Source organism: Lithobates pipiens, unplaced genomic scaffold, assembly GCF_037356315.1.
Source record: "Lithobates pipiens isolate NorthernLeopardFrog02 unplaced genomic scaffold, aLitPip1_a1.2 Scaffold_19, whole genome shotgun sequence".
Taxonomy (NCBI): Eukaryota; Metazoa; Chordata; class Amphibia; order Anura; family Ranidae; genus Lithobates; species Lithobates pipiens.
In genome coordinates this window covers 62,319,079-62,345,300 of record NW_027507764.1, presented here as the reverse complement: position 1 = coordinate 62,345,300, position 26,222 = coordinate 62,319,079, and the positions used below count along the sequence as shown (strand labels likewise).

The 26,222-nt window shown below is 41.5% G+C and overlaps 1 protein-coding gene across 1 annotated transcript; it reads left to right on the top strand.

Annotated features, from left to right (window-relative positions):
* Positions 1–1,969: 1,969 nt before the first annotated feature.
* LRRD1 (leucine rich repeats and death domain containing 1) lies at positions 1,970–25,913 on the top strand. Its single transcript, XM_077490799.1, has 6 exons — positions 1,970–2,202; positions 7,588–9,110; positions 14,354–14,552; positions 16,789–16,950; positions 18,998–19,118; positions 22,479–25,913. Exons 1-6 carry the CDS (start codon positions 2,124–2,126, stop codon positions 22,660–22,662), a joined length of 2,268 nt encoding a protein of 755 aa, XP_077346925.1. The 5' UTR covers positions 1,970–2,123; the 3' UTR covers positions 22,663–25,913.
* The last annotated feature ends 309 nt before the right edge of the window (positions 25,914–26,222 follow it).

Below are 26,222 nucleotides of genomic sequence, written 5' to 3'. Positions count from 1 at the left end.
GGTGTGAAAGGACCCTAACAGAGGGGGAATCCTCCAATGGGGATACTAGTTCTGTTGGACTTAGTGCCACCCTGGGATTCCCTCATGCTGGAGGTTATGGCTGCAGCCCTGGTATCATTTTTGCTGTGGGCGATTCGACGTCTGCTAAAAGTGATTCCCGGCGGCAGATTCACCACCATCACTTTTGCAGTTATTTCCGGGTTTACTGGAGTGTCCGTAAACCCGGGAGGGATTCGTTCAGTTGGATGGCCTTCACTCGGCTCTATGCTCTTGGAGGACCAGAGCGACCTCCGATATCACTTCCGGTTATCGGGCTTAAAAGAGATGATTTTTTTTTTCCTTTTTTTTTTTTAAAGTCAAGCGTCAAAATCATTTTTTTTCTTTTAAAGGTAAATGAGAGATCTGGGACCTTTTTGACCCCAGATCTCTCAATGAAGAGGACCTGTTCATGCTTATTTCTACTACAAGGGATGTTTACATTCCTTCGAATAGGAATAAAAGTGATAAAAAAATAAAATAAAGGGACAGTGTAAACCGAAATAAATAAATAAATTTTTTAAAGCGCCCCATCCCTCTGTGCCTGCATGCAGAAGCGAACGCATATGTATGTCACGCCCGCTTATGTAAATGTTGTTCAAACCACACGTGAGGTATCGCTGCGATCATTAGAGTGAGGACAATCATTCTAGCACTAGACCCCCCTGTGTAACTCTAAACAGGTAGCCTGTAAATAAATTTAAAGCATTGCCTATGGAGATTTTTAAAGTGGAGTTCCACCCTAAAGTGAAACTTCCGTTCATTGGATTCCTCCCCCCTTCAGTGCCACAATTGGCACCTTTCAGGGGGGAGGGGGGTGCAGATACCTGGATAATCCAGGATTATCCGGGAATAGCTAGCCGCAGATGCCCGCCCCCACCCCTGTTGTGTTCTGGGAAACACACAGTTCCCAGAACACAACGGGGACCAGTGAAGACACGCAGCGCGACTCACGCATGCGCAGTAGGGAACCGGCAGTGAAGCCGCAACGCTTCACTTTCTGATTCCCTGACTGAGGATGGCGGCGGGGGCAGCTGAGAGACCAGCAATTGCTCGTCATCTGCTGCTGACATTGCGGGCACCCTGGACAGGTAAATGTCCATTTATTAAAAGTCAGCAGCTGCAGTATTTGTAGCTGCTGACTTTTAATAATTTTTTTTAAGGTGGCCCTCCTCTTTAAGTATCACAGTTTGTTGCCATTCCACGAGCCTACACAATTTTAAAGCATGCGCTAATCACAGGCTTTGAGACATTTCCCGATCACTGCAGTAGGGATGAGCTCAGGCGTGTTCGCATGGAACACGTGCAGAGCCTGCCAGGAAGTCGACGCAGCGCTGCGCTAATCACAGGCAGTGAGACAGCAGCTGCACATCGGGGCAATGTCTCACTGCCTGTGATTAGCGCAGCGCTGCGCCAACTTCCTGGCGGGCTCTGCACGTGTTCCATGCGAACACGCCTGAGCTCATCCCTACTGCAGTGATATATATATATATATATATATATATAATGTTTGAGGGTTCTAAGTAATTTTATAGCAAAAAATACTAATTTAAACTTGTAAAAAGTTCCAGAAAAGGCCTGGTATTACAGTGGATATTTCACCCTACTGGCCCAATGCGCCCGTGTTGACATCATTGGAAATACTATGAGTCTGCAATGGGTTGCCATGGAAAGATTTCAAGTGAATACACTTTACTGGCATACCAGAAGAGGCAGCTTAAGGACAGGCCCTACATAAGGCCTCCTCTGCTCTCTGCATATCTATTGTACACACAGTCTTGTTGTCATGAATGAATCATCTGAGCTGTCACTTTACAATGGTCAGCTCAGGGTAGAGACTGAATAGACATGTTTGGAGTACAAGAATGGCCTCTACTGAGAAATAGCAAAAGTAAACAGTTGACCACATCCAGTGTAACTAAGTCCCTACATTTCCTTCAGTGAGTGTTTATGTACATCTCCATAGCAACATGTCTGCTCTTGGTGCTTGCAATCACTGCTGCAGTCAGCTGGGGCTTAGAAGGAGCTCCTGAGGAGAGAAATGTGAACTTTGGTTTAGTGAAGTTCTGCTCACAGACCCCCCCTCAATGTTCTGTCAGTTCAATAGGGATTCCAATCAACTTCAAGTCTCAGGATTCTTCAGCCTGCTTCTCCTGAACAGCTCTGGTAAGTAGGCAGTATGACAGCTAATCCCATTTCTTTCCCCATAGCAACCGGGTGTATTGTCATGTAGACTTTCTGTTGTGCCTCAGTAATAGCTTAAAGCCGAGTTCCAGACTTTTTTTTTTCATACTCGCGATCGTCGCAGCTTATTGCATATATTCCGGTTTATGTAGTAAATGTAGTATTTTTTGTTTTATTAAAGTACTTGTTAAGTCAAATTTAGAAAATACTGCCAGCCCCTCTATTAGAGCCTGGCATACCACACTATGCAAGTCATTTCTAAAAACGAGCGTTGTAAATACCTATTTAGTGATATCTTCGGGCCGGTCACGTGACTTGCGGCCACTTTACAGGTCTTCTGCGGGGAAGGGCCGAGATCTCCCTCTGACATCAGCCAGGGAGATCACATGGCCTGCCGCAGAAGCCCTGTCTCAGAGCCGTAAAGCTGCCACGAGTCACGCGATCGGCCTGAAGATAGCTCTAAATAGGTATTTACAGCGCTCGTTTTTAGAAATGACTTAAATAGTGTGGTATGCCAGGCTCTAATAGAGGGGCTGGCAGTGACCATTGTAGGTCCTTTTTTTGTTTTTTTGTTTGTTTAGCGGGATGGGCAGAGACACAGAGGGAGCTGACCGGCAGGAAAGTGGGGGTGATGGGGAGAGCAGAAAGGACAGCTTTGTATGATGGAGGGAGGCACTCTGACCACGGTGGTCAGGGCTCAGCAGCCCTGATTTTCGTGGTCAGTACCAAGAGGGGATACAGGAAGTGGCAGGTTCAGGCAGGGTTTTTTCACAGTTTAGAGGGGGGCAGATTACACAGCACAAGCACTGTGCTGTTTAATCTGCTTTAAGGGACCAGGATCTGAATTATAATTTTTTGGGTTAACCTCCAGATGTCGCGCATGCGCAGTTTGTGCAAATATCGTGATGCTAGAAGTGGAGGCCACCGCCTGCATTGATGACAAATATCATGGAGCCAACAGTCAGATGGATATGACTCTGCTTTAAGGAAATATATCCCCAATATCGGGGGATTTCAGTTTGAGTGGTGCTTTCTCTCAGCTTAGCGGTGTCTGGTTAAGCCAACCATACACACAATGAATTTCTTTCCTGCAACCACAGGTTGCAGGAAAGAGATTTGCTAGATTCCCCCATCAACACAGACAGTGTTGATACAGGAATCCTTCCTGCCGGGCCATTGTCTTCTCCTGGCGGGGGAGAAGATAGTGATAATAGTTAGCTGCTATAGCAGCTGCTAGCGATAATCGCAGCACAATCCAGCAGGCTGGTTGTACCCTAATTAATAGATCGACCGATCAACTTGGTACATTCAGCCTGCCCATTAACAGTTCAGTAGGATCTGTGTATGGCAGGCCTTAATGTTACATCTAGTCAAAGTGTGACAAATGGGACTAATAGATGTTCATTCGCTTCAGTTATCAAATCTGTATGTCCCTGAGGACCATTGCATATGGGCATTCAGTTTGGATCGGTCTCAGTTTTTCAGAATGAACCACAATGTATGTCTATAGGTGGACAGATGTACATGGAGGATCATCTGCTTACAACTGCCTACATCTGAGTTTGTCAGTTTTATTTTTTTAAACAGATTCCTATTTCTCTTTAGACAGATGTAACTGGATGTCATGCATTTACATTTAGGCTAGGTTCACATCTATGCAGGTTGCGGTTGATGCGTTTTCTGGCACATTTTCCAATGCATTTAGAATTTTTGAACATGCACTTTTGATGCATTTCTTTTGCTAATAGGACAGTATGACAGTTCTGATCATTAAAAGTGTGACTTTGATGCGACTTTACACTCTCTGGCACTCAAGTAGCATCAAAGTCGTGCAGGAACCTTTATGTGTCCTAAGGCATATGTTAGGCCTAGGGTTAAGTGGTAATGGCGAGGGTTAGTATAAGGCTCGGTTCACACCTATGCATTTATTAGTGGGTTTTCCATTTCGCAGCAAAATGCATCAAACTGCATTAAAATCGCAACACTTGTGTTTGTAGTGATGGTCCATTGAAGTCTATTACACTCAAAACGCAACCTGCTGCGGGGAAAAAAAAAGTCCCTGATCCTTTCCAAATACACAGCAGCTGAAAAACGCATAGATGTGAATGTGTCCTATAGGAAACCATGTCAAACGGACTGTAGTACCTTTCAGTTAAATGCAAAACACACAAAAAAACGCATAGTGTGCAATAAGTGTATATTGATTGGTTTGCGCAAAAGTTATTGCATCTACAAAATAGGGGATATATTTACAGCATTTTTTTTTTTTTACTAGTAATGGCGGTGATCAGCGATTTTTAGCGGGACTACAACATTACGGAGGACAGATTAGACACTTTATTTTTTACACGATCAGAGCTACAAATAGCCACTGATTATTGTATAAATGTTACTGGCAGGGAAGGGGTTAACACTAGGGGGTGATCAAGCGGTTAAGTGTGTCCTAGGGAGGTGTTTCTAACTGTGGGGGGGGGGGAGTGGACTGCCTGGAAGTAGAGAGAGATCGCTGTTCCTGATCAATAGGAACAGCAGATCTCTCTCTACTTCCCAGACAGAATGGGGATCTGTCTGTGTACATTGACAGATCACCATTATGGCTCTCTGAGGAGTGATCGTGGCTCGACCGCAGCCATTGCAGCCACCAGCCATGTGTATCGGCTCCGGCGTCGCGCTGCGCACGACTGTTATAGACCTTAAAACAGCCGCTGTACAGCTACGGCGATTCGCGTAGGGGTGCCAACCTGCCGCAGTATAATGATGGCGGCTGGTCGGAAAGTAGGTAAACAGTATAGACACTTCTTTTTAATGCACATCGCGGCCACCAGCCATGTGTATCGGCTCCGGCGTCGCGCTGCTCATGCCTGCTATAGCCCTTAAAACGGCCGCCGTACAACTACAGCGATTCGCGCAGGGGAGCCAACCTGCCGCAGTATAATGCGGCAGGTTGGTCAGCTGGTCAGAAAGTAGGTAAACAGTATAGACACTTCTTTTTAATGCTTTACATACCTATATTTGCAAAAGGGACCAGCCTGAAGTGATCTAGCAGGACTTAATTTTCTGATTAAAGTTCCACTTAGTGGTTCCCATGTTTTCTTGTTCTTTCCCTTATAACATTGAATAGCTCACTTTGTGCCAACATGGTAATGTGAGTAATAATTCAGCATCATGTTGTAAGTAAGGCTTCAATTGCTTCAAATGCTGGTGATTAGATTACTCATGCCACAATATATCCAGTACCAAGCTAAACCTTTTCAAAGGGATACAAAGAATCAAGCAAATCAAATTATTAGATTAAACTTGTGCTTAATACTCTTACCGGCTAAGAGCAAGGAAGGAGCAACGGGAGAAGGTTGGGGAGGAGCAGTGGGGAGGGTTAAGGGCGCTTAGAACCATTTATAAAGACATTGTGGTTGATTTACTAAAGACAAAAAGACTGTTCACTTTGCAAGGGAAGTTGCACTTTGCAAGGAATTAATTTCTAGAGCTTAGTGAATGAAGTGGAGCTTTGCTGAATTCTATCACAATCACGTGCAAGCAAAATGCATTTTTTCTTAATTTTTCTTGCACATAATTGGGTATTTTTTGCAAAGGGAAACTGCATCATATCTAGTAAGCTTTGTGGAAAACTCCATGCACAGTGCAACTTCCTTTACAAAGTAAACAGCCTATTTGCCTTTATTAAATCAACCCCCATCGCATCACATTGCACTGAATGGGTACGTGCCAGGTGTTGGCCAAATAGCTCATCCTTGCTCCCAGTACTGTCACTGCAATAGACAGAAGGCCACACACTGATGATGTCACATCCAGATAAACTTTTTTTTTTCAGCCACAGACAGCAGCAGCTGGTCCCCTCCCAGAAACTGCCCCACTGATGGCTTTCACCCAAATGGATCTCTTCTACACAAACCTCTAAAATAACACTGAGACTGCAATATGGACTCTAACACAGTTCTTCTCTAGGGTTTGTGACTATTAGACATGTACAAAGTGAAATATTTTGTTTCGGAATTTCGTTTTCGTCCGAAAAAGAAATTTATTTAGTTACTCCCGAAATTCGTTTTTATTTATTTTGTTTTTCGTTCAAAAATTGCATTTGTCCGAAAATCCACATGAATTACGTTCCAATCTGTCTTTGAAGGCTTATGGTGTCTGTCAAATGTATAAAGAAGATTTAACGGGGCTGCTAAACTCTATATAGCCTATAGGCGGAGCATTTATCTCCAGAAATGTAAGATTGCAGCGTCGTACAGTTTTGATGCTCCGTCGAATATTATTATAAACGTGTGTGTTTTTCGTTGCTTTGTCGAATCTCCGCCGTTCATGTTGAATGAATGGTCTAAGTCTCACAGTGTCAGGTGTCAGATAGTGAATGACTGATAATAACGAATATGGCGGCAACCCATTGTGAGAGCGACATGGAGGCATTGGAGGACGTTCCTGAGCCATCTACAAGTGTTTCTGTATATATATATTATACACTCGTTCAAACAGAAACTGGTGGACTGGTGATAGCGATCACTGATCAGACAGGTAACAAGATTCTATAATAATAAATCTCCCCCACAACACAGGCAGCCTCTGAGGCTATCACAACAACACAGCAGAAACACTAGTATCACTATAAGGTTCTCCCACTAACACAATAGCAGCAGATTATTATGAAAAAGTTAAGTTGAACTGTAGCTTGCTTCACTATTGTTCTGCTGCTGTGCTTATGCTTAATAATAATTCGGGTTCTCTGACAAGTGACAATTCAAACGGACCAGCTAAGATTGTCTGTCTTCTGAAATGATTCAGTGTGTGTGTGTCTCTCTCTGCTAGCAATCGTAAGTGAAAGTAAGTTTGCTGTACGTGTGTACTTAGTTCTAGCTATTTTACTGCTCCTCCTCTTTGGTTACAATCAGCCAATAACATTCATCATCATCATTATTTTTATTTTACTTCCTCCACCCAATTCCAGAATCTTTTCTCTCTGTCGAATCTTTTCTCTCTATGTCGAATATTTTCTCTCTGTCAAATCTTTTCTCTATATAATCTTGCACTAATAGAGGTAAGGTTAGGCACATTCGACCACAGGTTCTATAGACACAGATTGTTATTGTCAGAGTCACGTCAAATCTCCTATTCTATATCGAACTGTTGTAACAACGAAAACAAAAATAAAGCATTTATTTATGTCGGATCTTTCGTTATAGCACTTTCGTTATCGTTTTTCAAAATGAAAACGAAAATACCTGAAATTTGGACGAAGATGCATTCGGACGAAAACGAATGCACATGTCTAGTGACTATACAGTATAGATTTGTAGATTTAGCATGCAAGTTTGGTCTATGTAAACTGTCTATATTTACTGTCATCTACAGATTTGAAAGCAACAATGTCACCAGAGGCGGACAATGTTACGACTGTCAATTTTAACAGTAAGCAGCTAAATGAAATTCCTGCAGACATTTTTAAATGCCCAACCTTAAAGTCTCTGCAGTTGGACAACAATCTGATCCAGCACGTGCCTCAAAATGTAAAGCTTCTCCTACATCTTGAGAAATTATCCATTGAAGGAAACAGGTTGCAATGTCTGCCTTCTGAACTAGGCCATCTTTCACAACTACAGGCTTTAAACATAAACCGTAACCAAATTACATCTCTACCAGATAACATTTCAAACCTCCAACACATCAGACAACTATTTGCCAACAATAACCATCTCACACAATTACCTACGTGTATTGGAGACCTTGCAACGCTTCAGATCTTGGGACTTAGTGGGAATTCCCTAAAAACATTGCCCGAGTCAGTCGTCAATCTTAAAAACCTACATGTGCTAAATTTAGATGGCAATCGGATGTCTAGCTTGCCCAAGTCCATCTTCAGGCTCCTGCAGTTGGTCAAGCTGTGTTTAGGTGGAAACCAGATCAAAAGTTTGCCAAAAGAAATTGGTGACCTGAAAGCCCTTCGTGAACTGTCACTGAGTAATAACCAGCTCACATTTTTACCTGTACAACTTTACAACTTGACCAGCTTGGAAGAACTTATCCTTGATAACAACCGTATAACCAGATTATCGGACAAAATCAAGCAACTGCAACATCTCAAAGTTTTTTCTATTTCTAATAATTTGCTTCAGTTCATCACAGAGAGCATCTGCAACTGTCATAGTATAGAAAATTTAAATTTAAGTGGCAACCATATGTGTGCTCTTCCGGGAAATATTCACAAGCTAAAAAACCTAAAGAAACTTCTGGTTGACCAAAACGCATTGGCAGTTTTACCAGAGCAACTGTCTCACCTTAAAAGTCTTTCATCGATTTCCTGGGCTGAAAATCAGCTTATTTATGTTCCAATCGAATTGAAAAATTGTTTACAAATCAGCCAGCTGGATCTGAGTGGTAACAAGCTGACGGAGGTTCCACAAGCGTTGTCATCCATGATATCACTTCTACATTTGAACCTTAATAAAAATGAAATTCATAACATACCCGAGACCATTGTTTACAACAGGCAGCTGAAACGCTTAGAGATGAGTGGAAACAAATTAAGTACTTTCTCAGTTTACTTGTGCACACTTAACAATCTAATTTACTTAGATCTGAGCAGGAATGAACTTTGTGAAGTCCCACCAAACGTGTCTGAGATGGATTCTTTGACTGATCTTCTTCTCCAGTGTAATAAGTTTACACGTTTTCCTCTTGAACTCTGCACTTTAAAGAGTCTCAAGAGACTAAACCTGTCGGACAATGAGATTCAGTTTTTGCCAGAACAAATCAGTTGGCTACAAACATTGATGGAGCTGGACCTCTCGAACAATCGTTTTAGAGCTTTTCCTGTTGAGGTTTGCTCTGTTCTGTCATTGGAAACACTGAATATCAAGCAAGAGAAGGGAACAAAGGTAATCAAATATTTGCTAATCTTTGCTCACTGGCCCAAGCATTCATGTTTTATATACCTGACTATAAAAAAATATAGCTTTGTAGAGTGAGATGGGCAGTATCTCAGTAGGTATTGACATAACAAGTATTGGGAAACGCAAATGCATATAACCTTTTCTTGGCAAAAATCGATGGTATCTCCGCTCAGCTGTCAAGCAAAACTTTAAGTCATAAAACCAGGAGCACATCATTAAAGTGTTACTAAACCCTCATATATATATATATATATATATATATATATATATACATATATATATATATATATATATATATATATATATATATATATATAACAAACATGTTATACTTACCTACTCTGTGCAATGGTTTTTGCACAGATCAGCCCAGACCCTCTTCTCCTCCGGTCCCACGCCAGCGCTTCTGGCCCCTTACTCCTGCTAGGTTCCCCCATCGTAAGCTGCTTGCTGTGGGGGCACCCAAGCAGGAGCGCTCCCAATTCACAGCTCTGTGTGTCCATTCACACATGGAGCCGCGGCTTGGCCCTTCCCCTCCGTCTCCTGATTGGCTTACTGGCTGTGATTGACAGCAGCGGGAGGCAATCGGTCCCGCTGCTACCAAAAGCCAATCAGGAGTGCGAGTACCCAGAAAGCCAAGGTTCTCGTAGACATTGCTAGATCAAGAGGGGGCTCAGATAAGTATTAGGGGGGCTGGGGGGCTGTTGCACACAGAAGGTTTTTAGAATGCACGAAGGTAGAAAACCTTGTGCCTTTACAACCACTTTCATTTATTTCAAATGCCATATTGGTAAAGTAACATTCACTTGAGGCCCTCGGTCAAAAGACCCATAAGTCTAAAAGAGGGAGACTGCCCCTGCATATACGGAAAAAAAACAGGTCTGCCTAAAACAGGGTCACAACCAAAAAAGTAAGAAGAGGGTAAGAAAAACAAAGAAAAAACAAAACTCTTATGGGGGGAGAAAAGAAGGGAGCACAGGAGGAAGAAAGTAAGGAAAGGTGGGACGGAGCCAGGGAACTGTGCATTATCCGAGCAACTGCTTGGTAATCATTTAGTCTCAAATACCCCAGGGGGGTGGGTAGAAACAGAGTAGGACTTAAGCATGTGAGCCCATAAGGTCTCTATACGCCACACATGAACTCCATTCAGTAATACCACGTTTTGTTACAGCGTTCTTCCCTATTGTTGGCTGAGGCTAGCAGTGTCACCATTGGTGAGTCTCGTTGACCCTGGTGAACCACAAGAGGATGGCGCAGTGGACTGCTTCCAACACAGCGGGATGCAAGCATTTGCTGCATTTAATAAATGCAGCAGTACAAACCATAGTCCTTTACCAGTTTCATTCCATCACGTATTAAAAAAAAATGGTTTTATGCCTCATTTTAGGGCACAGCCATGAAAATTATTATTTTATGCTCCCTCGGCTAACTGTACACCCAGAACCAGATATGTATAGTACAAATTGAATACAAATTGAATACAGCTGTTTCAGGCTTGTAGACCATCATCAGTGGAGTTTATGAAAACCATGGCTTCTGTGGAACCTGTTGAAACTGTATACTTTAAACAAACCATTCTCAACCAGGGTTCTGTGAAACCACAGGGATCTTTCAGAGGTTGCTAGGGGTTCTTTGAACTTTGAACTCCCATCTGATGCTACTTGTATAGTTCCAGGGCCAATGCCACTTGGCAGAGCCAGCATTATGACATCAGTGGACTTTTTAGGTGTCTGTAAGGGTGGCATTCTCAACACCACTGGATGGGGAGCATTTTTCCCACTGAAGCCCAATGAATTGTGTTTTTCAGGGGTCCTCTGGGACCCAAAAATGATTTAAAAGAGCTCCTCTGTGGTAAAAAGGCAGAGAAAGGCTGTATTCGACTGTGGACAATATCTATGGACTATAGCTACTCAACCAGTACTGTACACCAAAGAGTTCCGGCAAGGTCTGTCTGTTAAAGTGAATTCAGAATATCAGCTTAGATTTTTAGCAAACAATAAATCATATACAAAGGAGATCTGAGTATCTTAGTTATCAAACCTGAACTATAGGCAGATATCACCATTTAAAGTGATATTAAACCCTCAGTTTTAAGCACTTTCAGCAGATTTAACCACTTAAGGACCAGCCTCGTTTTGAGATTTTACTGTTTAAAACTGTTTTTTTTTCTAGAAAATTACTTAGAACCCCCAAACATTATATATTGTTTTCCTAACACCCTAGAGAATAAAATGGCGGTCGTTGCAATATAATTTTTTCACACCGTATTTGCGCAGCGGTCTTACAAGCACACTTTTTTTGATAAAAATTCACTTTTTTGAATAAAGTTATCCCAATTTTTTTTATATTGTGAAAGATAATGTTACGCCGAGTAAATTGATACCCAACATGTCATGCTTCAAAATTGCGCCTGCTCGTGGAATGGCAACCAACGTTTACCCTTAAAAATCTTCATAGGCGTTGTTTAAAAAATTCTACAGGTTGCATGTTTTGCATTACAGAGGAGGTCTAGGGCTAGAATTATTGCTCTTGCTCTACCGATCGTTGCAATACCTCACATGTGTGGTTTGAACACCGTTTTCATATGCGGCAAAAAAAACTGTCACTTTTATTCCTATTACAAGGAATGTAAACATCCCTTGTAATAGAAAAAAAACATGACAGGTCCCCTTAAATAAGAGATCTGAGGTCAAAAAGTCCTCAGATCTCATATTTACACTAAAATGCAAAGAGCTATGTGCAGAAGGGATGTTTTGACGTCGCTTCCGCCCAGCAATTATATGGAGACGGGTGAGGGCCATCTCCATGCACGGCTACTGGAAGGACGTGATCACCTCCGCCACTGCCGACAGCTCCAGTAAGTGTCGGAAGGCACCGGATCACGGCGGGAGGGGGGGCCCCTCTCCCACCACCAATAAAAGTGATCTTGTGGAGAATACGCCACAGGGACCACTTTTATCTTGTAGCGGACCACCCGCTGAAGAAGGGGATACCGGGGTTATGGCAGCTAGCTGCTGCCATAACGATATCCTCCTTCAAACAGCCGCCGTAAAACTGCGGCGGCCGGTCCGTAAGTGGTTAGTCATTTACTGAACTACTTGACCTCCAGAAGATTTACCCCCTACATGACCAGGCCACTTTTTGCGATACAGCACTGCGTTACTTTAAGTGACAATTGTGCAGTAATACAACATTGTACCCAAATAAAATTTATGTAATTTTCCCCACAAATAGAGCTTTCTTTTGGTGGTATTTGATCACCTCGTTATAAACAAAAAAATCCAGAGAATTATGAAAAATCTTATATTTTTTTTACTTTCTGCTATAAAACATTTCCATTTTATATATATATATATATATATATATATAAAATTCTTTAGCAAATGGTTCATCTGAAGCCAAGACCACTGCTACAGGTTTCCTGTTTCTGGGTGGCTCCTTTCTCTTGTAGCATCCTATGGAGCCACCCTTGCAGTGTGATTGGCCAATCACAGTGATCCCATGATCGGTAACTGGTTCTCCCACTATTGTTTACTAAGGTTTGGGCATATTTTACCGTTAGTGCTAGCAGCTGTTTTTTTTCTGCAAAACGTCGACTATTGTTTATACTTCTTTCAAATGGTTCTCCCAGCTCCCATTCGTTAGAGCGAGACCCAGGGCTGACGGTAATAGCTTGGTCTCAGTGCTGGGAGCATGCAACCAGGCGCACTTCCATCACAAACTTAGAAGCGAATATATGCGATGCCTAGAAATGAAGCCCACTTTCTAGATGTCACATATATGTGTTTGGGCACTCAGAAATGGGTGAATAACCAATCTCCTCCTTAGACAAAACAACAAACGAAGTATGAAAATGTATCAAAAATGCCAAAAAAAGCACTAGAAAAATGCATGATTATGCAGCAGCGCTAGTGAGAACCTAGACCAAGTATCAGAATCTGCCCTTATTTGAGCAATCCCTGTACAGCAGCATTCAGAAAAAAAGGTAGCGGCACCACAAGAAGCCAATCAGTGTCCAATTATATGAACCTGAGCTGACATGGCGTGTGCTGACAGGAGAAGAGGGATATGACCTCATCAGTCTGCGCCTGCTTCTGTATTGTCAAAACACAGACTGGATTTGTGGAAGTGATAGGGTTGCCACCTCATCCCTTTATACCCTTTATACCGAACACATATGAATTACACAGGTCATGAGGCCAATTTAACGCAGATAAGGCACCAAGTGGGTTTAATTACCACCTTAATTAGCCACAGATCCTGTGTAAATAATATGTGTTCGGTTTTAAAGGGATGAGGTGGCAACACTAGGAAGGGATCTGTATTCCTTAACTGCAATAGAGAAAAGTGTGGTCACCAACCTGTGCCATCTGGCAAGTTTGTGTAAATATTAGGCCTCATTCACCTGTGGAGTATGACTCCATGGCTCATGTGATGGTCGTGTTTACCTGCATGGTGGGGCACAGGTGCACAAACATACCTGCTGCTCCCAATGTGACATCTGTGCAAGTGTGGGTGCACGGCCCCAAACGCACCTAAGGGTATCCACCAACGTCCCCCGTTGCATAAGAGTTGCCCATTACATCAGGGTCCCCATAAGAGTCCCACCTCACATCAGAGTTTCCATCAGAATTTCCCCTTATCATCATACAGTAGACAAAATCTTGCAGTGGGCCAGATTTGGCCGGGGGGGGGGGGGGGGGCCATACTGTGGAGACCCCTGATGTAAAGTCTGGCATTGTAATAGTGTAATACTGCATGAATTTTACACATTTATCTTAATATGCAATATATTTTTAGGCATACCTCCCAACTTTTTGAGATGGGAATGAGGGACACCTATTAGCAAATATATGTAGGCATAGGACCCACCCCCTGCCACTCCCCCTTAAAGGAGTATTATACGTAAAAAAAAAAAGATTAGTTAACCCACAAGTGCTTTTTTTTTACTAAAACTATTCCTTTATACTGATTTTGAAATTTACAAATCTAGCATTTAAGAAATTGGATAAAAGGTTTAGCACTGGGAAACACTTTTTGAAAGATAAAAAGTGAATTTAATTATATACAATTATATAGATCAGACCAAAATGAGGGACAAGTGAGGAGGAATGAGGGACAGAGGGACATTGCTCCAAATCAGGGTCAGTCCCTCGAAATCAGGGACCGTTGGGAGATATGGTTTATGCATTATATCCTCTAAATGTGTGTGTTTTTTTTTTTTTTAGATGGCAGAGCTCCCAGATGATCTATGTAAACTGAGAAACCTCAAGAGTCTTGACATCTCAGAAAACGATTTAAAATTAATTCCAAACAACATTGGAGAAATGAAAAGTCTGACGCATGTATCTGCAGCCAACAATCAGCTCTCTTGCCTTCCTGCATCCATAGCTGATATGAAGGATCTGCAACACATAAACCTGAGCGGTACGTACCGGCACACCTGTGATCTCTTTATAGCTTTGGCTCCTCATGGGTCTTCCAAATTACTGGCAGAGAACTGGAAGGTCATTTCTTGAAGGGTAACAAGTTGACCAACCAGGGCTAAACTGTCATCATAGACCCGTGATTGTTTACAACTATGTACCTATTTATTACCCTCATACAGAAACAGCCATGAATGCAAAGAATGCAGAATCTCAATATTCTCTCTCTCAGGTTCACATATGTGCAGCTGCAGTTTCCAGCCTGGAATCCGGTGCATTCCTGTTCACCAGTCCAGGTGCGATTTCCATAGCTCCCAACAGTCCCTGATTTCGAGAGACTGTCCCTGATTTGGAGCAATGTCCCTCTGTCCCTCATTCCTCCTCATGTGTCCCTTATTTTGGTCTGATCTATACAGATGTTTATAAAATTCACTTTATTTATCAAAAAGTGTTTTCCATCACTAAACCTTTTATCTCTAAATTTCTGCATTTGTAAATTCCAAAATCCAAAATAAAGGAATAGTAGTGGTACTGCCTGAATTCTCACCTGAACCGGATCGAAATAATGCACAGGATCCTTTTGTAATTCGCACTGCGGTCACCCCGGACATGTGTGAACTGGCTCCATTGAGAGCCGGTCATACTCACATGTCATGCGAATTGGCTGCAGTGAAAACTGAATTCAATTCACATATATGTAAAAGCCCTTAAAGTCTATCTAAACCAAAGAATAAAAATGGAATTGATTTCAGCATGCCACTCCTTAGAAGTGGTGGGCATATTATTTTTTTTCTCCTTTATTTTTATGACGGTACTTTTTTTTTTTTTACCCTGCCAGTAGCAAACTTACTGTCCTAGGGTCGCAGCACTTACTGTATCTAAGCAGGAGCAATCTGGTCACCCTAGGATAGAAAATGTGTCAGGTCTACAGAAAATTACTCACTCCATAACATGAGGGGGGGGGGGGGGGGGGGCGTGATCTGTAGTCCACAGAATTAATCGGTAACTCTGCACACTGGTATTTTTGCAGCACAGGTTACTAAATGTATTTCACTTATTAATAATAAAAATAATAATATATTTGATTTTATAACAATAATACATTTGATTTAGGGTACCAAATGTATTTCATGTATTATTAATAATAGTAATAATAATAATAAAAAATGGAAATAATAATAATACATTTAATTTAGGTTACTAAATCATCTTACTAAATTTATTTTATGCACTTTGGGCAGATATTAGGCTGGATTCACACCTATGCAGTTTTAGTGCTTTTTGCATTTTGCAGATTTGCACTACAGTCCATTGACCATGGTTTCCTATGGAACACGTTCTGTAGTGCAAATCTGCAAAATACAAAAAGCACTAAAAATGCATAAGTGTAAATCAGGCCTTAGGTTGGATCACACCTATGCATTTTTAGTACTTTTTACATTTTGCAGATTTTCACTACAGTTTATTTAACATTGTTTCCTATGGAACACGTTCTCTACTGCAAATCTGCAAAAAGCACTAAAACTGCATAGGTGTGAATCCAGCCTTAGGCCCGATTCACACTTGTGCAGGTTGCAGTTTGCATATTGCAGGTGCATTTTGCATTTTTCAATACACGTCTTTAAACCACTGAAGTCTATGGAACCAAAAACAAGAAAAAAAAAAAAAACCCTGGCCCTTTCCATAAAATGTACAGATGTGAACTACATCCATAGGAAACCATGTTAAATGAACTGTAGTGTGTTTCTGCAAAACTAAAAATTCACTAAAAAATGGGTAGGTGTGAACCAGGCCTAAAAAACACCTTCAATAGTCTGTTTAACCACCAATTATTTTATGGTTAAATATTTGGTTCATTAGACCAAAATGTAACAAATAAGAGGTGTATATTATTAGGGAATATACACACTTTTAATTGATCATAAATGTGCATACTTATTAAATAATAAAGGTTATATTTTTTTAAACTAAATAATAATAAAGTTTTTATTTTTTGCTCTTAATCATTATAAATAAGATTTATTTTGTAGCACACCCCTTATTTTTTCATTTACCAGATGCATGTAAGTGCTTGGGTTGGACGTTGGGGGGTACTGATCACGGAGAAGCACTCCCGTCATGTGTGGATATTATAATATTGTAACGCTGCACCTCTTAGCTGTTCTTATTTGCATCCTCTACTTCTGTTTCCAACTCACAGTGCAGTTATGACAATATAAATAAATCATCCTTTATAGGTAACAAGCTAACTTCATTGCCTGTAGACATCCACCGCCTGAAGAAACTGCATATAATTGATCTTGATAAAAATCCGATGGTGAGACCTCCACGTCTTGTGTGTGAAGGGAGACAGCTCTATCCTATCGGGTGCTACTTACAGGCTACTGACATCAGGGAAGGTGAGCAGAAACATGAACATAGGGCCACAAGAACATCATGTAGTAAAGACTACCCATTACTTTCCACTGGGAAAAAATGTGTATTTTACTTATATCAAGAATAAAGTCTCCAAGATATAAGAATCTTTTATGCAGTTTACATATCCAACATCCACAGAAAATTGAGAAGTACTCCCATAGACAGCGGAGTGCAATTCACATGGCTGTGTTTTATAAATATGTGGTATTCTATTTTGTTTTGTTCAAAGCAGGGATGTCCAACCTTTTGAGGAGCGAGGGCCAATTAAGGGACTTGGTAACCAGTCGCACGCCATAATGAGTGGAGCGTGTGGATGACATGTTTCGTGTCCATCCTGCATATACAAAGCGACACAGACACAGCCCGATCTACTCTATGGGCCCTCCGATCCACCCAGATGAAAGGGGACGGATCCCCTTCTGTTTTTTTAGTGGATCGGATTGGAGGTAGATCGGTGTAAACAGACACAAGTCCGTTTACATCAGCCACTCCATAGAGGTGAATGGAGGGTCCGATTTGGTCAGACCGATTGTGTGAAGGGGGCCTAAGGCTGCTTTCTCACTGCTGCTCTGCGGTTTACCCACACTGCGGGTGCAATGCAGTGCTTTCCTGCAGGTAAGCTGCACTTTGGCATAAAAACAGAAGTGTATGGCTCAGTGCAGGAACCCACAGGTGCACCGCACTGTGCCTGCGGATCAGTTTGAAAGCAGCCTAGTAACCACTGCAGAACAGATATGCCCATATATACTGTGATTTTATAATATAAACTGACCTTTAAAGTGGTTGTAAACCTTCCCTAGTAACTTTTAACTATAGGTAAGCCTAGAATAAGGTTTACCTATAGGTAGTGGAAATATCTCCTAAACGTGCGCCATTTAGCAGATATTTCACTTGTAGTGCGCCGATGATGTAATCGGCGCACTACCTCCGTGCCGTTTCTTCCCCCAGCGTGTGCCATTACTGATGGCTCCGGCGCACATGCGTGGGAGTGAAGTCACGCGGCTCCAGCCAGTCATAGAGCCGGCCCCCGGAAGTAAGAGGGGGGTAGATGGATGCAGCCTGCACAGGGGACAGCGATGGATTTGTTTGCAGGTAAGTGTCACATAATGGGCTTGTATGCGATGCATACTAACCCATTATGCTTTTAATTTGCAGGGAGCAAAAGAGGAAGTAAAATCCATCAGTCTTCCATTCAAATTTCCCCGGCTGTTGCTGCCCCAGGCAGAGTACATTTAGTATCACTCCGCCTGTCACAGGAGGTGGTGCTATACAGGAAGCATCGTCTTATGCGGCTCTGTTCTGCAGCCGCTTGCTTCCTCTACCGCTGGCTTCATTCACATCATGATGCTCTGCGATGGCCTGTCGGCAACCCACGATCTGGGCATGCCAACCCGCCATCCCAGCCCCCAGTCCACTGGTTGGGCACCGCTGGTTTAAAATAATGGTATTGTGGACATTGTTTATGAGCAATTATTTACAGTAGCCCTAAATGTGATCCAAACAAATAGAAAAACACCACTTCACCACTAAAGTGTAATGAACTGATGACAAGTGTATGTGACAATCCTGGGTGACACTTCATGGCAGAAACAAGAGCTTATGTGTTTCGAGGGATATACCCCCTTATTCAGAGCTCTGAGGAAGAGGGTATAAGCCTTGAAACATGTAAGCTATTATCCTTGCCATGGAGTGTCATCCAGGTCCGGTTACTGAATGTGTTCTGGATTGAAGTGGTTGGTGTCCTATGGAGTTGAGGAGTCTGTAATTATAGTTCATTTGTGAGAATAACCACATGTGTTTTTTTACAAATAAATAATACTTAAAGGTAATGCACGAAGCTGGTGTGTCCTTCTGGTTGTTTTGTAATTTAAGCCCTAAATTTGAAGGTAAATTTGAAGGTAAATTGAATGGTGTTTCAGTTTTTAGCTTAGTTGTGGTATAACAACAATTGCATTAGGAGTTCACTGATTGATTTTAATTGTTTGCCTGGAGATGCTGTTTAATATCTGTATATTTTCTTCATTGTAGAAAGGATTATGCAGAAGATTTTTAAGCTAGTTTCAAGCAGTCTTTTTACAGATGACTTTACATTTCTGTGCACCAAACTTCAGCTTCGAAGTGAAGATGCCAAAGCAATATTAAAGAACAAGTAAGAAATTAACTAATACATTATCTTATCCCTTCAGTGAATTTGTTGTATCATTTTTATTTTCTAGTTTGCATTTCTACAAAAAACTAAAGTTTCTTATATTTCAAGAACTACAGTTTTGCACATAAATATACCCCAGACATCTATCATGTGTCGCCACTGGAACCACCTTCAGTATATTTTAATCTAAGGCTGTCCATACATTATACAATATTCTTGTACAATTTTCCTTTAGATTTACCAAAACCATATAATATGAGGTCAAACCTAAACCCTTTCAATGTGTATGCAATCAGGCAGGCCCTTGCACTACATATGAAATCAAGGTATGGTGCTAACTCAAACACAAAAAACAATATTAAAGCGGAGTTCCATTCAAAAGTGGAACTGCCTCTAATTTGTCTCCTCTCCCCCCCGGTTTCACAATTGGCACCTTTCGAGGGGGGACAGGACACCTGTCTTTGACAGGTATCCTGTTCCCACTTCCAGGAGATCATGCCGCGGCCCATGACATCACCGCAGGGCTCCCTCCTCCTCCCCCTGTCGCCAATCCAGTAGGAGAGAGGAGCAGGGCCTCCTGCATGCACAGTAGGGTTCCCGGCGAGAAGCCATAAGGCTACACTGCCAGGTACCCTTAACCACAATGGCGGCGGCAGCACCCTACAGCTAATGGAAACATCAGCTGCGGTGCCAAAATCGCTGGAGTCCAGGACAGGTAAGTGTCCTATTGTTAAAAGCCAGCAGCTGCAGTATGTGTAGCTGCTGGCTTTTTTTTTTTTGGGGGGGACGGAACACCGCTTTAAATAAATAATGTGGTAATCAGCATAAATCAAACAATCTGTAGTTATCAATATGAATCCAACAGTCCGTATTGTAGAGGTTCCTTAAAAAGTGACAGAAATCTTCACAGAACAGTCCAATCACCGAGATTGAAAGATGGAAGCTAAAAGATTTTTTTTTCTTTAAACCATGCTCCACCACAAAATGAAATGCAAACTCACCAAATATCTATATTAAATGCACCTCCCAAAAATTCTAACTACTGGAAGTAGTGGCTCCTAACCCCAGAGTTATCTCCTTACATTGATCCAACAATAAAGCTCGGGAGAAGCATAATAAACATCATCGTGCAGTATGTTTATTAAAAATTAAATTCCGGAAACCAATAAAAATGCGCACTTACATTTAGAGGTGCTGTAAGTCAGCACCAATATGTACAGCTTAAAATGTGCGATCGCTGTCTCTCCAGGATGTGGCGTACGTTCCAATACACCAGAGGCAGGAACCAGAAACCTGATTATGACGTCAGCATAGGCAGATGTGCAGCCTCAATACATTTAGCAATAAACATGTGTCATCAGGAAGCATATATATATATATATTTATTACATTTTTTCATGTGACAACACTGAAGAAATGACACTTTGCTACAATGTAAAGTAGTGAATGTACAGCTTGTATAACAGAGTAAATTTTCTGTCCCCTCAAAATAATTCAGCACACAACCATTAATGTCTAAACCGCTGGCAACAAAAGTGAGTACACCCCTAAATGAAAATGTCCAAATTGGGCCCAATTAACCATTTCCCCTCCCCGGTGTCATGTGACTCGTCAGTGTTACAAGGTCTCAGGTGTGAATGGGGAGCAGGTGTGTTAAATTTGGTGTTATCGCTCTCACTCTCTAATACTGGTCACTGGAAGTTCAACATGACACCTTAGGGCAAAGAACTCTCTGAGGATCTGAAAAAAGAATTGTTGCTGTACATAAAGATGGCCTAGGCTATAAGAAGATTGCTAAGACCCTGAAACTGAGTTGCAGCACGGTGGCCAAGACCATACAGCATTTTAACAGGACAGGTTCCACTCAGAACAGGCCACGCCATGGTCGACCAAAGAAGTTGATTGCACGCGCTCAGCGTCATATCCAGAGGTTGTCTTTGGAAAATAAACGTATGAGTGCTGCCAGCATTGCTGCAGAAGTTGAAAGGGTGGGGGGTCAGCCTATCAGTGCTCAGACCAAACACCACACATTGCATCAGATTGGTCTGCATGGCTGTCATCCCAGATGGAAGCCTCTTCTAAAGATGATGCACAAGATAACCCGCAAACAGTTTGCTGAAGACAGGCAGACTAAGGACATGGATTACTGGAACCATGTCGTGTGGTCTGATGAGACCAAGATAAACTTATTTGGTTCAGATGGTGGCAAGCGTGTGTGGGGGCAACCAGGTGAGGAGTACAAAGACAAGTGTGTCTTGCCTATAGTCAAGCATGGTGGTGGGAGTGTCATGGTCTGGGGCTGCATGGGTGCTGCCGGCACTGGGGAGATACAGTTCATTGAGGAAACCATGAATGCCAACATGTACTGTGACATACTGAAGCAGAGCATGATCCCCCCCCTTCGGAGACTGGGCCGCAGGGCAGTATTCCAACATAACGACCCCAAACAAACCTCCAAGACAACCACTGCTTTACTAAAGAAGCTGAGGATAAAGGTGATGGACTGTCCAAGCATGTCTCCAGACCTAAACCCTATTGAGCATCTGTGGGGCAACCTCATATGTAAGGTGGAGGAGCGCAAGGTCTCCAACATCCACCAGCTCTGTGATGTCATTATGGAGGAGTGGAAGAGGACTCTAGTGGCAACCTGTGAAGCTCTATGGCTGTGTGTTGAGTTATTTTGAGGTGAAAGCAAATTTGCACTGTCATACAAGCTGTACACTCACTACTTTACATTGTAGCAAAGTGTCATTTCTTCAGTGTTGTCACATGAAAAGATACAATTAAATATTTACAAAAATGTGAGGGGTGTACTCACTTTTGTGAGATACTGTGTGTATGTGTGTGTATATAGTTTTTGTTTGATTGGCGCTACTACTTGTCATAAATATAAATACTCACCTTGCACTGCATAGTTGAAGGTAAATCTAAAGGAAATTGAATAAGAAAACTGTATAATGTCTCCCGCCGCCACTCCTGGCCCCTCCTCTTTGGCCAGTGCGCCCCCATAAGAGGCCAATTCCCATGGGGGCACTTGTGCGTGCTCACACCTGAGTCCCTCTTCTGCGTCCATTGACACAGACAGTGGGACTCGGCCCTGCCCCCTTGTCACTGGCTTTGATTGACATCACTGAGAGCCAATGGCTCCCGGTGCCCCAGCAAAGCCAACGAGACCCAGAAGTGAGGAGAGAGAAGAACTCTCACCAAAACTAGAACCAATTTCTTTTTTTTTTGCATGTACATATACACTACATGATATATCATGATTAGCCAGGTCATAATACATTCATTTGCTAGAGAAACACCAATACAACCTCAGCACTGTCCACACTTGGTAATGACTGTGCATTTATATTTCAGATCTCTGCAACTACCAGACAAGGTCCTGCATGCGTTGAACCTCTGGAGAACTGTCAGACAGCCTAATATAAGTCCAGCAGCTATTTCTGAACAGCTAATTAGGGTGCTGGTGATGGCTGACTTACATGAGATTGCACTAAAAGCCAACATGCTAAAACTCAATGCAAAGTCAATAAAACTGTGAGCTCCAAAATGTGATAGTTTACCGTCTATACAGGAACACTGAATTAACTTATATCAACCTCAGCCCAGTTCAGTCTGATCTATGGCTTCCCGCAAACCTGCCTGGAACCCAAAACTATCAGTGTGAGTGTGAGTGTGTGTGTGTGTGTGTGTGAGTGTGTGTGGTCATTTGAAGGAAACTACCACTGCCACAGAACTTCTGCCTACTTTTTAATATAACTATTTAACATAAGACACTGAAAAGTTCTATATATCTGCATGACCCTTACATTGAATCCGTATTTAAAGAGGGCCTGAAGCTGTGTAAAAAAAAGGGCTGATCACCAGTATTGTCTATAATGTCCTTACAGCTGATCTTTTCCCCGATTACTGACCTAACGTGTCTTCTTCTACACTGTCTTTTTGTGGACGTGGCCATCTTATTAAAAAAGAGCTTTACTCCCTCATATAAGAGCTACCCCTAATTAATGGTAAGGACTAGGAATTAGCATTAGAGCTGCAGGAACTACAAGCAGGGAGATACTTGCACTGCCACTTTCTCTCCATCAAGTACAGTGAGTATCACAGTAATGACATCTTCAATTCGGGTGCAATTTGCAGTTAAACACAGCAGTACTTTAGATTAGTGGTCTCTAATCTGTGGCCTGTATGGTGGCTGCAGCCCTTTGCTTGCCTTTATTTGGTCCTTGGGGCACTCTTTCTACCACTGATATGAGGTTTTATTCCTCCCACTGACACCAAAAATCAGGAGCCATTTTTCCACTTACACCAACAATAAGAAACCATTTCTTCCACTGACACCAACAGCAGGACATTATTCCTCCCACTGACACCAACAAAGGGGTATTTTCCCTTCCACAGACACCAACAATGGGATACTATTCCTTCCACAGACACCAACAATGGGATACTATTCCTTCCACAGACACCAACAATGGGATACTATTCCTTCCACAGACACCAACAATGGGATACTATTCCTTCCACAGACACCAACAATGGGATACTATTCCTTCCACAGACACCAACAATGGGATACTATTCCTTCCACAGACACCAACAAAGGCCCATTTTTCCTTTTCAGTGACACCAACAATGGAGCATAAGTCCTCCCACTAATATTAATTATTGAGCACTATTTCTCACACTGACACTAGTAATGCGGCACTATTCCTCCAGGTAATACCAATTATGGGGCTTTATTCCTCATCCTATTGACCATAGGAGCTATGTCATTTTATTACTCCCATTGACCACCAAGCCCGAGTCACTGTCTACTCCCATTGGCATTTTCTTCTCCCATTGGTCACAGTCAGGTCCTTCTACAGTCTGAGGGACAGTAAACTGGCCCTTTTGTTTAGACAGTCTGGAGACCCCTGCTTTAGATGATCTCACACTGCAGATATACAGCTATGAGGCTCAGGGCACTGGAGTGCCAGGGCAAAGGACTGTTATGTTTCAAGAGACCTTCAAGAGAAAAAGTCCATATTTCATGGTATCGCTTAGATCTAATTAACTTTTCTGTGGTTTGTTAAATAAAAGAAAATCTTAACTTTTTAATTCAGGTCCACTTTATACCAAAACAACTGAACTGAGCACAATCATATTCTAGCATAGTAGCAGCCCCCAAATTAGCGTCTTTTTCTGCCAGAATTTAGCGGAAGGCCCAGTAGACCTGTGCCTATAGGTAGCAGATACACAGAGGTAAACATTCAATGTATAGCTGTTGCCTTTACATTAGCCCCTCATTCCCCTCTTACTCACAGAAATACAGATGTTTCAAGAAGCTTATGTAGTTCTTACGCCCCCACAGGAGCTATTGATGGTGATGACAATGGATCCTCTGTTGTGCTACGACTCTTAAAACCACTCTGTCTCCAATGACACACTGGTGTCAGGAAACGTATACAGCTAATGCTCATTCTCATGCATCTAATGCTCGTGAACATGTACCAGCACACAGGTCGAGCTCAGGCTAGTATCCTGCGTGCACTGACATGTAGGTACATTTGTGTGTGACTCAGTGTATCGGCATGCACGTTCATCTGCACAAGCTGCCTATTTAAAGGAGATGCTGGTGTGTGCTAATCACTGGATGTACTTCAGCTTCCCCTTGATCCTTGTTCCTGTTTGCTGATTGATTTTCCTTTGCTGACCTGGCTTGTTCCTGACCTTGCTCTGTTGATTCCAGATACTGACCTTGGCTTACCCCTGACTATTCTCTGTCTGCTTTCCTCGTACTGACCTTGGCCTGCTACTGGACCTTGCTCTGCCTGCTTCCCTGGTACTGACCTCAGCCTGCTTCCAGATCATGCTTTTACCTCACTGTGTATGACACTTTTTTAACCACTTGATGTCCATAAGATTAACCCCCCCACAACCAGGCCATTTTTTGCGATATAGCACTGCATTACTTTAACTGATAATTGCGTGGTCGTGCGACACTGTACCCAAATACAATTTATGTCAATTTTTTCCCACAAATAGAGCTTTCTTTTGGTGGTATTTGATCACCTCTGGGCTTTTTTTTTATATGTGCTATAAACAAAAAAAGACAGACAATTTAAAAAAATAAATAATTTTTTTTACTCTGTTATAAAACATCCAATAATAATATTAAAAAAAAGTGTTTATCAATTTAGGCCAATACGTATTCTGCTACATGTTTTTATGTAAAAAAAATCCCAATAAGTTTTGATTGATTGGTTTGCGCAAAAGTTAATGTCTACTAACTATGTTGCAATGGACATTCTAACACTGACAGACACTTTTTGGGGAACGGTGATACTTAGACGTGTGCAGAATGAAAAAATGTGTTTAGTTTCATTTCGATTTGGTATTTACATAAATAATGTTTAGTTTTAAATTTTTAATTTGTTTAATTTGTTTTCAGAATTAGTTTCCAATTGAATCTAATTCCATTCAAAATCAAATTTAGAAGATGGTTATATTCTTTCCATTCTATTGTTTTTCCTATTCTATTCTTATCTTTTCTATTATATTCCATTCTTTTCTATTGAAATTGATTCTATTCGAAAATTTGAATTTTGGAAAACAGTTATATTGTTATATTCTTTCTATTCTTTTCTATTGTTTATTCTATTTTATTCCAATATTTTATTTATTTTCTATTCTAGTCTATTCTTTTATATTCTATTCAAATTTATTCTATTCGAAGTTAGAATTTCAAAAGATGGCTATATTTTTTTTATTTTCTATTCTTTTTATTCTATTCTATTCTTTTATTTTCTATTCTATTCTATTTCAAATGTACTTATTTATTTATTCTATTAGAATTTTGGGAAAGGAAATGGTTATATTCTTTCTATTCTATTCTATTTTTTTTTATTCTGTTCTATTCTATTGTTTTCTGTTCTTTTTGAATTTATTCTATTCAAAATTAGAATTTCAGGTTATATTCTTTTTATTTTATTCTATTCTTTTTTTATCCCTATTCTATTGTATGTGCTTTGGAAATTCTAATCTGATTCGAAAACAATTTGAATTCGAAAACTATTCGGATTCTAAAACTATTAGAATTTGATTCGAAAACAATTTGAA

What these genes read in the sequence shown, in the direction of transcription:
- LRRD1 (XM_077490799.1), top strand. Translation starts at nt 2,124, where the DNA reads ATGTTCTGTCAGTTCAATAGGGATTCCAATCAACTTCAAGTCTCAGGA. An exon ending in GCAACACATAAACCTGAGCG is followed by an intron (nt 14,553 to 16,788) that starts GTACGTACCGGC and finishes CATCCTTTATAG; the next exon opens with GTAACAAGCTAACTTCATTG. An exon ending in GGCTACTGACATCAGGGAAG is followed by an intron (nt 16,951 to 18,997) that starts GTGAGCAGAAAC and finishes TCTTCATTGTAG; the next exon opens with AAAGGATTATGCAGAAGATT.